At 43.3% G+C, this 17,632-nt stretch overlaps 1 protein-coding gene across 1 annotated transcript in view; it reads right to left on the bottom strand.

Annotated features, from left to right (window-relative positions):
• LIMCH1 (LIM and calponin homology domains 1) overlaps positions 1 to 17,632 on the bottom strand; it is a 326,880-nt gene that overhangs the window by 62,464 nt on the left and 246,784 nt on the right. The window contains exons 10-15 of the mRNA XM_080797210.1: positions 10,030 to 10,332; positions 7,086 to 7,322; positions 6,235 to 6,564; positions 4,810 to 4,925; positions 4,589 to 4,700; positions 3,886 to 4,146 (exon numbers count right to left, since the gene is read on the bottom strand). Of these exons, the coding sequence (XP_080653336.1) occupies positions 3,886 to 4,146; positions 4,589 to 4,700; positions 4,810 to 4,925; positions 6,235 to 6,564; positions 7,086 to 7,322; positions 10,030 to 10,332 (1,359 nt within the window). The remainder of the gene's footprint in view (positions 1 to 3,885; positions 4,147 to 4,588; positions 4,701 to 4,809; positions 4,926 to 6,234; positions 6,565 to 7,085; positions 7,323 to 10,029; positions 10,333 to 17,632) is intronic.

Raw genomic sequence — 17,632 nt, 5'->3', positions numbered from 1 at the left:
GCAAACCAGAGCTCCAACCAGAACCCCAATCAGTGTCTTCCGCATGCGTTTGACAAAAACCACAATTCCTAGAAAACTGGCAGCCTTAATCAAAGCCAGACTTGGATAATATTCCATAACTTGAAAAACCAAAGTTTTCCTCTTTACAGTCTTTTATATTCTTCTGATTGTTTAGATCTACAAAGTTGTACCTTCTGCAGGACAGACACTTTAAGTTTTAATGCATTTGATAAAGCGTAGAAAAAGGTTAAATTAGAAAAAAGAAATTAGGACATTGAAAGGGCATATTTTAAAGCACATTTTAAAAAGCAGCTTCCACAAATGACTATCTCTTCAGCAAAGGGAAATGTTAAGAGAAGGTGCTTACCTATGCCCTCAAACGCGGTTCATTTCTGCACTCCAATGCTGGACAAAGAATTATTTGAGCAAAGAAAAAAGGTCCTGCTTTCAGTTTCCAGCAAATTAAATTTTGTGGTTTTCAGCAAAAATTACCTAGTCTCGTGTTCAGTTTCATAATAGTTCATGGGGAAAAGAGTCATTTCTAGAGATGTCTTCCTCTAATCTTGGGGAAAACACCCTGGAATGAATGGGTGCGTGCGCACCACCCCCCCCAAACACACCCTTCTCTCTTACCTGCTCTTATCATTCTAGAACAGTCTGCATTCATGCATTCATTAATAATTGTTTTCATTCACAGCAAAGACAACCACACCAGTGCAAGACCCAAAGTCTCTGTTGAAACGGCCCAAAGGTTTGTGGATATTTCTCTTCTGTCAGTTAAGACTCATTTTCTGTTGTTCCAGGGGATAGTCTCCGAAGGGGCTAAAGTTTAACCCAATACACTCAATTTTCTAAAAACACTCCTACATTTGGAATCGATGACCAATGGATTCCTCCACAGTCAGGGGAGAGTACATGAGCAGTTAGTTCTGAAGACTAGATCAACGTCTGCCGGTTCACAGGCCTACTGGAGTAGGCTTACTCAAATCCAGTGTTTTCTAAATTATCTACGGAGGACAGCAGAGAACTTCTGCCTAGTTAACTGAGAAATAACGAACTGGCAGGATGTGTTTTGTGTCTCGATCTGAATATTTTTGTTCATGTGTTATTGAAGGAGACTATACATACAGAAGGGCACCGGCCACACACATACCCCTTGGTGAATCTGCACAACCCAGACACAGCCAGAGATCAGTGTCGAGTGTTCTGTACTATGTAAATAGTATGTATCCCTTCAAGTCTGGCTCCTTAAGCCCATTTTGTTGATGAGATTCAGCTATATCTTGTTGCAGCAATAGAGGCTGTATCTGAATTTACACTGCTTCTACGCAAAATACTTAACAGCCTTTCACGGACATCTCTGCCAACAAATGTAGATTCACGCTAAAGTGTAAGCTCCATGAGGGCAAGGAGCTCTTTTCTCGGTTCCCTGAACAGCGACCAGACGAGGTCCTCCATTAAGTATTTATTGAGCACTTACTGGATGCTCTGGAAATTGAAGAGAAAAGAACAGCTTAGTCTCTGAAGATAACCTTCATTTACCCTTTTACTATACACTCACGGATTTCAGGAATCACCTCCTAATTCATTAGATTTAAGAGGGCATCCATTTAAGCAGAAATGTCTTTGCAGTTAAGGAGAAGATAATTAGAGCTTGGGCTTCAAGTGACTTTCTCCTCTGTTCTATGGGAAACTGAAAAGTAAAGGTAAGTTTTTAAAAAATCACTAATAAAGAGATTTTAAAAAATAATACAAAGTAGGTGAGTCAATAGGTATAAAATTGGCCAGAAAAATCACAGTTGGTATAAGCATCCTACCAGAAAGAAAAAAAAAAAAAAGGATATGAAAAGGCAATGAATAAAGTTCAATTCTGAGGGTAGGGATATTTAGAAAGATAAGGAGAATATTCTGTGCATCTATTTCATGTATGTAACTTTTGGCACTAATCAAGCATTTTGGGATCAGTAATTAGCTGGTTCTATACCACCATATTGTGAACTGGCACTGCTTCATTTAAAGTGAGAGGGGAAAAAATGGGTCTCTTGCTCATTTAAAATTACCCCCTAGCACCCAGCCCTGTGTTTTACACATCATAGTTACTCAATAGATAGTTGTGGAAAAGAAACGTGAATTCCCAAGGTGTATGCCCCCTCAGTCATGCAACTGAGACACGTAGCAATCTCCTGCTCAAACTAGCCATTCATTCCCATTTGGATCTAAAAAGGACTTCCTCCGAATCACAGAGGGACAGTTACGCGTGACAGGGAATTCATCAGACTGCCACCGTCTCCTCTAGTAGCCGGTGCAGGCCGCGTGCTGGAGGGGGACCGTGGCCTTCTGCTCAGGCACAGCTGGGTCTGAATATTGGGATCTGTAATTACCAGCTGTGTGGACATGGGCCTCCGTTCCCTAATTGCAAAACGCAGGTGAAAATTCTTCCTCTCAAAGGTCGTGCGAGGAATAAGTCAATGGGAAAACACCCGGAAAGGGTAGGCAGCCACGGGCCCCACTTCCTTCTTCCCTTTCATGCTCACTTGCTTTACAGCAGCCCAAGATACCGGGGCCACGCTGTGTCACGGCATCTGGAAAGTGAGTGAGGGTGGCGGACAGGGCCCATCAGTCAGTCCCTCTGTCTCGAACCAGCCCTGACAGGCCCTGACAAGCAGGGATCCATTTGGGATCCGCTCACCCATTTCTCTGTCCATGGCCCTACCTGTGAATTTCCAGAAGGTGAGCTGGAGGGAGCAGCCACCCTTTGAAAGAGCTACAGATCACTCTGTACTATAAAACAACAAAAACACAGCTCGAAAAGTACCCCCGCCTCCTGAAACCAACGCTACAACAAGGTTCTGCGACAGTGCTAGGAGAATTCCGAGGCATACACGGCACAGATTAAATCCAGGTCGTAAAGATAGACGGGATCTTCATTTTAAAATTTGGGTGTCACTTAAGGTTTTCCCTGCTTCCCATCTAGCCTCTGACTCGCTACTTTTCGGGTCCTTCATGAACCGGAACCCCACTGTTTCCTCTTTTCTAGTGGATCCTGTCATTATGCCCAACACCTCTCACTTTTATTCCACTTAGATCTGGCAGACCCTACTTTTAACAAAAATGTATCACTCTCATTAAATGGTAACAGAGGCTTCAACATTTAGGACTTTTACTTCAGATTATTTCCTTACTTGTTCTTTTTTTTTTTTAAGATTTTTTTTTTTTTAAATTTGAGAGAGAGAGAGACAGAGATAGTGAGAGAGAACACATGAGGGGGGAGGAGAGGGAGAAGCAGGCTCCCCAGTGAGCCAGGAGCCCAACCTACAGCTCTGTTCCAGGCCCCCAGGCTCATGACTTGAGCCCAACGCAGACACTTAACCGACTGAGCCACCCAGACGCCCCTCCTTATTCGTTCTTTTAAATCAAGTCACAGCATGGAATAGAAATCTTACCTCTAGAAAGCCCTGAGTGTTTGCTAATGTTGAAATGAAATGGAATTACAAACTGGTAAGTGGTATACGTCTTCTTTGGACCTGAAGACGTTCCTGGAATCAAAGTGAAATCAAGTAGCTCAGAAAGAAGTTCAATTCCTTTACCTGAGGGCTCCTATACGAGCTAGGAAGAAATAAGAGTTACCCATTTAGGGGGCCCACAAGATGAGTCAGAAAAAAAATCGCTGAACAAGAAAATTCACAAATGCATCTTCTTTCCATACCTGCTTATAGGCAAAAAAGGAAAAAAAAATTCTTGGCCAATTTTTATCACTCCATTTCCGCAAGCAATCACAGGTAAGTGGCGCTGAGGTATCATAACGCGTTAATAACATACTCAAAGCATCTATGAAGGCTCAGACCAGAAAAACAGAACCACAAAGGCTCAGGAAAATCTTCTGACCTCTTATCCTTCAACAGCGGACCCCTGGCAGATTCCTCCACATCCTGCCGCTTTGCAAATGGAACTGGAAGGAACTGGTTTACGTTGGCTCCCATGCGTCTAAGACACATCCCGGTTCTTCTGACCATCATGTCATCTTTTTGTGAGTCGTACAACTTTCCTGGGCCTTTCAGTCTGCTGCTGATCCAGGCAGGAGCTGTCGTCCTCTCCGAGCTCTCTTCTGTCCCCGAAGTCTTGCATTCGGAGGTCAGGGGACACACACTAGGGCAATATTCAGTCCAGCCAGTCAAAGGCCACTTATTGCTAAAGATGTTTTCAGTAGCATCCCCCACTGGCATCAACCCAAGACAGAAGAAGCCAACGTCCATGGAGGCAGCAGCACACAGAGCAACCGAGTACTAACACTGTGGGCCTCCACCATGCAACGGGCACTTACACCGGAACGGGTTTCCCTTTCCGGTTTTCAGGATTCCCGAGAATGAAATCTGGCCAGCACCCAACCACATGCAAAGGCTCCCATCTCTACCCAGGGAGGGCACTGAGAGCAGGACTCTGACCCTGGGCTGGGTGCATTCTTTTAAGTGACTGAACTCCACACCACGTCAGTCATCAAGGGCATACTGTGGCTCGAAGCTGTTTTCTGGGGACACAACAGCCACACACAGCAGTGGCAGCACACCCTGGAAGGCAGGCAAGCGCTCACAGTGGCTGGCCGCTCTCCTCTGATGGCTCAGCCTTTGGCGGCATCTCAGAATCTCTTTGAGCAACTCCTTCCTTCTCTTCCTTGCCATCCTGTGGCAGCTGTTTGCACGTCGCTGAAGCCAGAGAGGACAACTTTACTGCTAGGGAAGAATTCACACCCTAGGCCTTGACCCCACCTGTCATCCTGCACCTCCCGGGAAGGGAGGGAATGTCGCTCCTCACCTTCCTCCGCTCCTGGGTGCTCGCTCAAACCGCAGACGTGCTCCTCCTGGGTCTCCAGTACGGGACCCAGCCGCGACACCCTTTTGCAACAGTCCCCTACGCCAGAATTCACTATTCTGTTGACAATCAAGCAGCATTGGTAGCAAGAGAGAAGAGGAAAAAGAATTATGAAAGGACGCAACGAACGTTGTTGAGACTGAGAGATTAAGAAGAATTCGGCTGCTCTCATTCCGGAAGCTGGTTAGTAAGGATGACAAACTCAGACGGAGATAACGGAAGGTGAGCACCAGCGAGCGCCTGAGGAAAGTCAAAGAAGGGCTGGCAAGAGCCGGTCCCCACGGGGCTGAGTGATGGCCCCCTCGGTAGTCAAGGACTCAACGATGCATTTCTTACTACCTCCTGACCCCCACCCTAGGTCCCCATCAGCCTCTGAAACACCAACTGCATATCTGGTGTGCGTGGATTATTTCTATCTACAGTCTGCTATCCTCCGTGCTGTCGGCCATAAGTATTGGATGAAAGACACCCGTCTGTGTGTCATGGACCATTCACTGTTGCCTTTGGATTTCAAGGACAGAGCACAGAGGAGGACATCTGGAGCCTTTCCCCTCGCCACGGAGAGCGTTACTTTGCTCCCAAAACACAGGTGGAATGGAGGTTCCCAGGACAGTGCAGTGGCTTATAAACCTCCCATACCTGCTTCCTGGAGGAGATACCAGCCCACAGAACTGAACCCCCAGGAGAGGACTTGGGAATTCAAAGCTGAAAGGCCTCCAGTGAGGAGGAGAACTGCTCACAGGCCACACGGGCTTCTCCCAGGTGATCCCTCACATTCGGAGGGCGATTCAGCCAAGGAAACTCTTGACTCACAGGAACCCCAAGAGAGGAGTCTTTTTCCATTCACAATTCATCATACCTTTTTTTTTTTAAGTAGGGGAGGGAAGAGATCTTTACTTTCTTTTTGTCTGCTTCAATGTCCAAATTTGAACTTACGATATTACTATTTTTTTCCTCCCTCCATGGGATAGGAAAAGAGGGAGGTTATAGATAAACCTGACTTCTACCAACGAATCTTTAGAAGAAACGCTAGGGTATCATTAAAACATTCCGTCGAGTTCATTTCAGCATTTCCAACTAATAAAACAGTGCTGAATGCAGCCGAGGGAAAAAGGGTCCTTGGCCAAGATTACTGGCATTCCCCGGCGGTGATTCTGGGGACAACGGAATCAAAACGGACGCCTGCCATTAACTTTCACACACACGCTCCTCCCCAGGGCGACCCGCTGACGTTTGTCCTCTGCCAACCAGCCAAAGAGCCCGTTCCGACTATGGGGTCGCCGGAGGTTTCTGAGAGGTGCTTCGACAGACCCTTGCAAAGCAGCAGCGGCTCCCGTGCAGGGCTTGGACATGGATGGAGGAAAATACCTGTGGTCATTCTGTGCAGTGAGCGTTTGGTCTTTTCCTAAACTGGACGTGGCCGCGGAGGAAGGGGAGACAGAGTTAGTTTCGGTCTTGCTGCCACGACCGAGGACTCCTTCCACGTCCTCCCTAGGCCCAGCCCGGCCGATGCTGAGCCGCTTCCATTTCTGCTGATCTATCTCTGTCACGGGTCCAAAGTGCACAAACTTTTGCCGAGGGCCGGAAGCTTTCTTATAGGCCCTCGCTTTGCGGCTGGCAAAATCATCACGGATGGCAGTTTCTGCTTTAATTTCTGGTGAAGGCTCAGGGGCACAGATGGGCTCAACATCTCCATCCCTAGTCAGAACCAGAAACGAGTTCCAAACATTTCTTAGGCAAGTGCAAATTACTAAGAGCTCCCCTCCCCCACTTTGGAATACTAGATTTATGAAAAATACTAATAGGGTTAGAGCTGAATTGCTTTTCCATTCATCAGAGGAAGGAACGGTCATTGCCTTGCCTGGTAAGTAAGGCTTCAAGCTTCTATGGTGCTCAAAATATCACTTCCAACATCATCAATGATGGCATGAGAATATTTTAGGGATGGTGAAATAACGAAAATGGGTTAAAAATCACGTAAACAAGCCTATCGAAATTACCTTTCACAGTAGTTGGTTCAATTAAAGAGAATTTTTCCATTCAGTGACTCGTAACTTTCGGTATAATAATTTTCAACTCATACAGAATACACTATGTTTTAGGAGGTATTTTTTCTCCAGCCGTGAGAATTAAAAAAATGATAGAAGGATAAGCATTTGATTCCTTCAACGTTTAACGAAACCACTTGCAGGGGGAAATTCAGGAAAAACATGACACACCTCGTCTTTCCTGACACTTTCAGTCTCTCCCATGTCTCCAAGTCCGCTTCGGTGATATTGGAGACTGTGACAAATCTTGGAGCCTCTCGGTGAGGGCCGAGGAGGCCCTGAATTCTCCGCTGGGCCAGATCATCCCTGTAAAGATCTGGCACCTTCCTCACTCCCTCTTCAGCCGGTTTGCTCTCCTGAGTCCGAGTAATACAGGCCACGATTGACTTCACCTCTTGGCCCTGGTTCCTGTCAGTTTTATCCAGGCCCCCACATCATTGGAAAAATCAGGTTCAAGGCAGGGAAGCAGACAAACAGAATGTCAAGCAAGGAATTTCAGAGGCTAAGGACAGAAGGAAATGATGAAGGCACCTTTCCCTTTCTCAAAAAACTCAGAATCACTGGGAGCCTTGATTCTTTGTGCCTATGCTACCCTTTCGACACTGTAATGAGACGGAGTTTTCTCCACCAAATGACAATCTCTAGTTTGGTTTAGGAAGAGAAGCCAGGGCTCGCTGAAAGACTGCTAAGAATGGTAATGAGATTTCAGTTTGACAGTAATGATGCCCAATTCCCACACTATTCAAGTTACTATAATGAATTCAAGTTTTCTGATTGAATCCCTGAGCCCTCTTGGAATGTCTTTTACCGCACCCGTAAAATGTTAGTAACGAGCTTGGCATGATCCAAATTCTGGGATTAGTTTGGAGATAGCTGGAACGTTGTTCACATATTAAATATCTCAACCATAAGCTCAAAAGTGCCAGGAAATACATCTAAGTCAATTCCAAACAGAAAGTTTCGACCTTCGAAATCAGTCTCTGCTTCTGGACAACACTGGTTAGGTCTGACTAATGTAAACTTGAAGATTACACAGAGTGTATCCTCTTCACCTGGACCTAGAGAGTCAATACTCATTTGTTTCTTACGTTAAAAACTAGTCACCTTCACTGATGTTAAAACTGGTATTTTCACCTGTTCTCCCAAGAAGTGGAAGTTGGGTGGTTTGATGCTGACAATGCTGTCATTTAAATCAGTGCATAAACATTCAATGGCATTAAAAGTAAATTTCTAATGAAATATGCTTCCCAAGATAGAAAATCTCAAACACCCACATAGAGAGGGCTATTTCTTTTTAAAAAAGATATCATCCAAGCCAGAAAACCAAGAGGTATTCTTTCATTATCTGGATGATGTGGTGTCTTCCAGGACCCTCTACAAGTTAGGAGGGCTACAGAATTTTCTGTTTCCTTTCAGTTTGGGAAAGGGGATAAAGGAAGGGCAGAGGCAGGAGCCACTAGGGGCCTTCTCTTCTTTCATCCATTCTTTGATGCTCCCTAGAGAGGTCATGGGCCATCTGAGACTCAGAACCATGTCCCCAAACACAGAGTCAGGTGACAACAGACAAACGAGGCTGGAAATACTGGGAATTAAAATTGCATGCAGGAAAAAGGGAAAAAGGGAGATGCAAAAGCGACTCCTTTTCCTAACTCAAGTTGCTGATTCCCATCCTTGTGCCTTGATGCTAGTGAATTGTCCAGAAGTCTGTTTAATGCACAACAACAGCTCCCTCCTACAAGGCCCTCCTAGAATGGTTTGTTACAAGGCATGACAGAGTGAGAGACTCCCGAAGCTAGAGTGTGTCCTATAAAAAAATCACGCTAGGCTTCGGGGCACCTGGGTGGCTCAGTGGGTTGAAGCCTCTGCCTTCGGCTCAGGTCATGATCCCAGGGTCCTGGGATCGAGCCCCACATGGGGCTCTCAGCTCAGCGGGGAGCCTGCTTCCCCCTCTCTCTGTCTCTGCCTGCCTCTCTGCCTACTTGTGATCTCTGCCTGTCAAATAAATAAATAAAATCTTAAAAAAAAAAATCACGCTAGGCTTCTATGCTCTAACCCCTATTCTATATCCATGCATTTTGTCCCTGGTACTTCGCAGAACAACAGCAACAATTGTGCAAAAACACAGTTAAGACATTTATATTCTTCATTCAACAGAATTTACAAACCCCGTTACATGAGGGGTAAAGAGATGGCAATTTGACGATGCGAATCTCTGATTTTGGTATAAGGAGAAAATACAAGAATGATCAACTCTGTGTGATGAAATTCAGCAAGCTGCCACCTTCAATGCCATCATATCCCTCCTAGGATAAGAATCACTGGCCAAAACCCATTTCTCTACAGTTTTCCTTTCTCAAATTAAGAGGATGGGAAAATGGTTAGGAGAGGGAAACTCATCCAAAAACAATTTCTAGAATAGAACAAACAGAAGTGTATTATATTTTTGAGAAGTTTTTTTTTGTTTTTGGCTCCAAGCCCAGTGTGGAGCCAATGCAGGGCTCGAACTCATGACCTTGAGATCAAGACCTGAGATCAGGAGTCAGATGCTCAATTGACTGAGCCAGGCATGAACCCTGGTTGTGCATGCGTGTGTGTGTGTGTGTGTGTGTGTGTGTGTGTGTGTGTGTTTTAATGAGACCTATCCATCATTAAATTCTAAGTGATTTTGTTGGTATGTAGAAAGAGAGCAAACCTAATTTTTTTCTCCTCCCAAAATCTAAAAGGAATTAATAAGAGAGAACAGGCTACAGCTACGGAGTGACGGTGTTTTCCGTTTTCTGTGAGTGGACTGGACCAGCTTTGGATGGTGGCCACCCCTGATAGGCACTGGTACATGTCTGCCTGTACCAATAATGCCAACCATTTGTGGTGATGTATCTACTGGAACTCCAAGTTTATTTGATGAATTCAGCCCCATTTTGCACGAGATCATTCTACGGTCTGCCACTGCATTTAGGGAGACTGGCTGTGCCAGTCTGGAGTGCCATTCAAAATAAACCACCACTACTGATTATTTATAGCAGGGAAAGGAAAGGAATGGGGGCCTATGACACAAGTCACCTTCACTTAATTATGCTCCCCCTCTCACCCACACGAACATACACACAGTGCACACCTTTTATATTCTAGACTTTTCTTTTCTGAAATTCCCGTTGAGAGCTGTTTGCCGCTCTCTGATTTCTCTGCCTCTTTTTTTCGGTAAGGCCCATAGAGGAGTTGACTCAATGGCACCACTGGCTTGGTCTGGTTCATCCTCGCTCTCCTTGCAGCAAAGTCATCTTTCTCAAGATCGGGCCGCCGACGCGAAACTTCCTCTTCTGATTCTGAATCTTTGCCACGTTGGTGGGTCAGGAAAGGGTTTTCTTTGCGAAGGATAATGTCATGAACAGCTTCTTTCTCATTACTTAATGGCTTGTGACTGATGGAGCAAAATTAAATAGAACTCTCCAATGTGATCAGACCAAATGCTTTTTTAAATCCCCATCTCCAGACACACAACTGTGTTGTTAGTGGAAGGTCTTCTCAATATCGTTAGTCTAGATGACATCTGTTCGCTATTTTAGTCCAGAGTTGTAGCGTAGTTAGGGTGGGTTTTAAATCCTTGGTTTTAGCCAGCGACTAGCAATGCTAAAAAGTCATTTAATGGACAGGACCCATCAGCACCAGCAATGCAGGATCCTAAATGGCTCTGAGAGGGACAATCCGAACTCTTGTCATGACATTGGGAAGAGTAGAAAGCTTTTGGTTGTCCTTTTTCCTTTAGCACATTAGCAATGCACCCAACAGGTCCCCAGTTTGTTTCTGAGTGGTAGGGCAACAATTTGAGCCACCAAGAAACTGATCTGGGGGAAAGCTAATGCGTGCAGCTGTGTGACAACAAACATAGACTATGTACCCAGTTGCAAAGTGTGAGGAAGGTCTTTCTGCAGAGCTGAGCTCACCTGAAGCATTTGGAAGGGTTTATGACCAGGAACAGGATGGACCCGGAGCATAAATGCTTCTCTTGCCCTGCACCCTCCCATGAGCAGCTCTGTCTTCTTCTAGTAAATTCTTCTACCCCAATGACTGTCCACCTCTCAGCTCTTCTTCGCCATATGCTAGATGTCAAGTCAATTGTGGTAAAACATTTTGCCAAAATGGCTAAAAAATTACTACTTTGTGCTGTTCCCATTTTCAAAGAGATGTTGAAGACCTCAAACTTTTAAATTCCTGAATGTGGTTTAATGGTAGAATATAGGACTTTCCACTCAGTTTTGGTTTTTTGTTTTCATTGGAGTCATGTGGGATAGGCATAGTGTCGAACTGTGTGCATCTGGAATTCCCACAAAGTCTTCTCCCCCTGCTCATAGGCTCAGCCTTGCTTCTAGGTCATTATTATTCTGAGTAATAATAAAATGTTAAAACTTTTAAAAAATCATTTATTATCTTCTCATTTCAAGAAGATGAGTAAATAAAGTATCTCGACTCCTAATGCTTACCTACTTTGTATCCAATCTCTAAGAGGGAATCAAGAGTAAATTCTTCATCCTCAAAGGACAACTCATCTCAGAAATGAGGAGGAATTAGCTAGGAGTAAAATGAACATTGAGACTATGAACCCTGATCAAGCAGGCTGCCTGTTCTCCGCTGCTTTGCTCCGTACTGCTCCTGAGGGTGATACGTCTTAAGACGATAGCAGGACCTTACTCTATCTGATTTTTTTAGAAAATCAAATCATCTCTAATCATGAGCAGCAAATTCCTTCTTTTCACTGCTGCCACTGTCTTCAATAAAAATTTAAAGCACAGAATTTGGAAGTGGTTGACAGTGCTTTGCTCCCCGAATAAATTTATTTCTTAAAATCAAAATCTTGCCCTTTGAGTTGCACACCTGACTCCCAGTGTCCTGCCTGTCCCTGCCTGGACAGTGGTCATGCTCCTTCCCTGCTCCTTAGCCAATGTATCTGGCAAGTACCAACTGGTGTTGGTTGACTAGGGCCATAAAAAATGGCCAATGCAAGTCACAGGCCATTGAATTAATGTCTTCAAAAAGGCATTATTTAAAAAGCACAATGTTGATGACGAAGAAAGTGGCTAACTTACTGAGGCTGCACTATTGGCTAGACTTCCTTCTAAGTGTTAGTTCATTTAAACCTAATACTAACCCTGCAATGTGAGTGTTATTAGCATCACTATTTTAAGAGAGTAGAAACTAGGTTCTAGGTTCAGAAATTTGCCCAAGGTCTAAGTGCCAGTGCTTAAGTTAAAATTCAAACCCAACCTGTCTGGCTCCAGAGGCGCTGTTTGTAACCACTATACTGGGTGTTAAACAAAAGACCTGGCCAGGAATGGTATTGAAGGCAGAACATGATATAAAAAATAAGGCATTATCATGACTATGGGAGTAGGAGAAAGAGAAGTATTTTGCTTACTAAATAAAGAGATCTGTGAGTTGTGCTTAGACTGGAGTTGTGATTTGCATTGCTGGTCACAGGCAGCCACATTTTGCTAGGATTAATGATAGCAGAATGCTAACTCATCATACCTCACAATGCTCGCACAGCACTTTACAGTTTACAAAGCGCTTTCAAACTCATTATCTCATCTCAGCTGATCCGACTCCAAGTTCAGGGGGAGTGGACCCCTAGCTTGAATCTCTTATATTCAAAAGCAGCACTCTTTTCATTTTTTTTGGCCAGGGGTCATGGGTTACCATCTCCCCACCCCCAACTCAGGCAGACTTCTTTAGAATAAAACATTTGCATTTATGCAAATGGCCATGCCAATTTGTGATGCCAATTTGAGCAGGGAGAATCTGGTGTTCTCTGGATCACAGGAGCCCAAGCCCGGCTACAAATTCCCTGGGGTGTTTCTTTTTAGGCTAAATGCCCAGCATAGCAGCACTTGTTTCAAGAGATCTCAATTTAGATGTGTGGACTTAAAAAAAAGGGGAGGAGAGGCAGTAAAGAAAGCTTTCTGTATCGCTGGCCACGGAAAGCCACTCCCTGCCCACTTGAAAAGAAAAACAGTCACAATGACTGATTTTCCGCTACTTGCTTGGATCCTGTGATTTCAGAGTTTCCAGGCAGACTCGGGGGTAGGGGGGAGATAATAACACAAAATCTGAACTCATACTTTTGGCCTCGCAGTAATGCATACCGTGTGTAAAGAAGATACGTAGGTTTGTGTTCACAGGGGTCTAGTTACTGAAATTCTTCAGTGGCCTTTTATAAATGTGTTTTTCTTTTTCCCTAAGGGACCTTAAGGGCAGTCTGTTGTAAAGCTTCGGTATGTCCTACTCGGGTTTTCAACAATTACGACTCTCTGAGCACCTGGTATATTTCAGATATACTAACCATCGCAAGGACGCTGTGAGATAGGAATTCTCACGTCTACTGAGTAGAGGAGAACACTGAGGCTTCTAGTTCCAGTCCTCTGAATGTAGGTAAATGAAGTGAATTTCAGGGGCAGACTCAGGTTACCTGCCTTGATATTCATGGGGGAGGTTTGACGCTTTGATTTTTTTTCAAGCCATTCATAGGTGAGTCACTTTGGGAAGGAGGGGCTGCTCGGCTGGGCACAGCTCGTGGCGCCGCTCAGAAGGAATACGGTTCAGTGCGAGACGAGAAATGCCCAGCCTTGCCTCCAGCCTCGTAACCATGCCTGGTTTCATCTCAAACAAGTGAAGCTACCTTGGTAGGACAGGTTATGGGCTCGAAGCAGGTGAGGGGGGAAGAAAAAGCTCTTGGCTCAAACTTACAGGTTTCAAAATGAACGAGACAGTGATTGAACCGAAGGAAGAACCAGCATTTTCCTTCACCCCTTTTCCCTTGGTACCACACAAGCAGCCAGCCCAGACTGGCGGCGAGGCTGTTCTACTGAAAGAAACTGGGCTCTCCTGGGAATGTCAGGGGCAATACCAGAAACTTCCCGGCTCACCCGGTGCCCACACAGTGAGGCCGCAACTAGAGTCACAGAGGCCCCTGCAAGCGCTGTGTGTGTCTGCTCCCGATCCCCAAGGATCTGTTCAGCAACAATCAGGGACATAGGCATCTGCTGAGTAGGGGTGTAGAGGACGTGTCTAGCATTTAACTGCATCAACTCTTTCCTCTAAAGATTTCGAAAATGTCTATTGTTCCTGGGAGGGTTTTTTTCTTTTTTTTTTTTTTTTTGCCCTCTGTAATTAATTACTATGTGGTTGAGAAGATCCACAGACCAGCAGAAAAGACTGAGTGCTGAGACATATGAAAACAATTAGAAAAGAAGTACAATCACGTGAAACCTATAATTCAGTTTAAAAAAAAAAATTTACTTCTCCAATGGGAAACACCAAGTAAGAGAACTCAAATCTCCATGGCATTTTAATTCAGGGGAAGTGAATCTTGGTTCCCATTTTATCCTCTTAAAAACAGAAATCTTAGCTTTTTTGGCAGAGTCTCATATTTGGGGGTAATTAAGCTAACTTAATCATCAACTAAAATAGAAGCAAAAGGAGTTTATATACGTCTTACTTCAATGGTGACTCTAATGCATATTAAACTCCACACATTTATTAAGAAGCCCTACTTTCTGTCCCTTGATGCTAAGATACCTCCTAATATATGGTTTGACAGGAAGCTTGGGACTTTTGGGCTTCAAAAGTTACACAAACATAGAATGCCATGCACTCTTGCTCCTTTTTATATACAAGGAGGTGTTTGAGAGTACTTGGGACAAAAAAAACCCAAGAAAACAGTCTATAGAAATAAAGTCTTGTTCTCTGTCTGTGTACCTCCTCCTTGCCTGCGACTTGACATTATCACCCTTTCCTTCAAACACAGACTTTTCCAGCTAAGAAATGGGCCACAAAATATATGCTGGGCCTCTTGCTGGGTTCAAAGATGTGGTAGTCAGAATCCATCTGGATGGCAAAGACAGGAGATGGAGGTTAAATGTTTCAAGAGACATCACCATATTTACATATTTTATATTCTTATTTTCCAGATACCAAGAAGCCTTTTCATCTTTATGTGTTTCATTCCAGTTCAGCTACTTTCTGCCACATGAAAAGCAGGATAAACTTAGCATGACTCTCCACTCTGAGGAAGGCTGCAGAAAGTAAGTGACAGGGACACAGACAGGCAAGGCTAGTGACACAGGATATATAAACCCTGTAAGAGAGAGCTAGCAGCTGAACAATCTGCAACAAATGAATTCTGGGTATTTGGAGCAGCTGTGTCACATTGCTGTTGGGGACCTTCTCTGGGAATATGCACAATTTTCCTGAACCCAATTTTTAAGCCAGAAGATCTCAGGTGTGATGATATTAAGAGACCTGGGAATTTCTGCTTAATATAACTGACTTGGATGAAATATGTGAACAATGGAGCCAGATAACAGGCAACATGGACAGGAGCAAAGAGTACCACCTAAATATAATATTCATCCATCAGAATGACATTTGTAAACTAACCACGATTCTAGGTTTGTGCATAGAATGGGAACTATTACAAAAGATTTCAATATTTCATTACAAAATAAACCTCGCAGTTACTGACACAGCACACCCACGGAATTTCCAGTCTTGTCCAATCTCTTCTTTTCTCTCCGTCACCATGACTCCTGCATGTGCTGACTTAGCTAAATGAGGCTCCCCACTCATCTCCTGTTGCTCTTTTGGATACTCTAAAGATGATACAGAGATTCCTTGAAAAATTAAAAATACATCTATCATATGACCTGGCAATCCCACTTCTGGCTATTTATCCAAAACTATAGAAGTCAGGACCCATAAGAGATAGTAGCACTCCCATGTTCATTGCCATACTATGCACAATAGCCAAGATGTGAAAACAATCTAAATGTCCATTGATGGATGAATGGAAGTAAATGTGACATTTACATATAATGGAATATCGTTCGGTCTTTTAAAAGAAGAAAACTCTGCACTATGTGATAATATAGATGAACCTTGAGGACATTGTGCTATGTGAAATAAGCTAGTCACAGAAGGAAAAAGGCTGCACGATTCCTCTTACGCGTCATATCTAAGAGTCAAATGCATAGCATCGAAGAGTAGAATGGCGGTTGCCAGGGGCTGAGGGAAGAGGAAATGGGGAGTTCTAATCAGTGGGCATAAAGTTGCAGTTAGGCAGGATGAATAAATTCTAGAGATCTACTGACAACATCGTATCGAGAGTCAACAAAACTCTGGAACAATTCAAGATTTGTTCAGAGGGGAGATCTCATGCTAAGTGTTCTTATCACAATAAAACAAAAATTTTTTAAATGGGAAAAGGTAGTACAGGATATGGAAGAAGAAACTCAAACAGCCAATACACATATTATAATATTCAAACAGATTGGTAATTATAGAAAAATCAATTTTTAAAAATGAGATTCATTTTAACCAAGTGGAGTAGTAATTTTTGAAAATGATAAACAGAAAAAAAAAATAAGGATCATGGTGTCTTTGGTAAATTTTAGCTTAAAGACTTCTCAGACATGACACAAATGAAGGCATATGTCAAGGATATTAAGATTAAAAAAAATTTTTTTTTAATTCATACTTTTACCTATATTACCTATTCCCACTGGGTCCTAGATTTGAAGACAGAAGGGAAAGTATGAAAAATGATATATGGCAAGGGGATACTATTCATTTTTGTATTCTTAGCATCGAGCCTGTTCTCTGATACAAGTAATGGTAAAATGATGTTGAAAAAATATGTGTCTGATAAGGTCTTTGTACCAAAATTTTATAGAATATCTGGATTTGATTTTGTTTTTTATGATTCTACATTACTCTCCATTATCTCAGAAAACCAGAGATCTGCTTGGAACACAAGCACAACTTTATGGTAGAGTTTTCTAGAAGCACATATATGTTTAGGATAGATACACTTATCTGTGAAATAACCACAGACAGGGAAGAACTATTCCCTTGGTTGTTTTTTGTTTTTAATCAATACAAAGCTACTCTGGGATTAAATCCATATAAGTCAATGCTGAACTTCCGGTTTAAGAACTAGACCATATAGCACTAACCACATTTGGAATTGTACAGAGAAACGGGAAATGTTCTGTTAAATGTGTGGGAGGCAGATGTGGTACTGTGGTCAGAACATTTGGATCTGGCCACCAGGTGGGTGGTAACGAGGCTCTCAGACCCGCAAGTCACTTACTCTCACTGATCCTTGGTTTACTCTTCTTGACAATGGGTATGTCACCTACCTCTTCCAATTAAATGGAACAGCAGATGGCAAAGGAATTTCAATTGTCAAACTGTTATGAATTTTGATTTGTCAAATAAATTTTGGTCTCATTATGATTTGTTAGGATCTTTGTGGTTATCATGTGAGAAAAATTAACCAGCTTCTCAAAACACTCCCTGAACCTGTAGAACTGTAGTTTTCTGTGACCTGGACTGCTGAAGATTTCCATCACACATGTAATGTGAAATCATCCAGATGGATGCTGGTGTCTTTGTTACAATTAAGAGAAGGAATTACTCCATTCTTTGTTTTTTGAGTCAACATGCTTTAGGAAAGGAGTCAAGTAAATGCAATCTTACCACTCCCCTGGGACAAAGTAAGTGGGTTTTTGTAAGCCAACCACTCTTCTTTCTTTTTTGTTCATTTTATTTTATTTTCAGTGTTCTAGAATTCATTGTTTATGCACCCCACCCAGTGCTTCATGCCCAACCACTCTTTCTAAAGAGAGCGCTCCCCATTTCAAAGGAACTATTTTCCAATGATGTGT

The sequence above is a fragment of the Martes martes genome (assembly GCF_963455335.1).
Source record: "Martes martes genome assembly, chromosome: 2".
Taxonomy (NCBI): domain Eukaryota; kingdom Metazoa; phylum Chordata; class Mammalia; order Carnivora; family Mustelidae; genus Martes; species Martes martes.
This window is presented reverse-complemented; position numbering and strand designations above follow the sequence as displayed.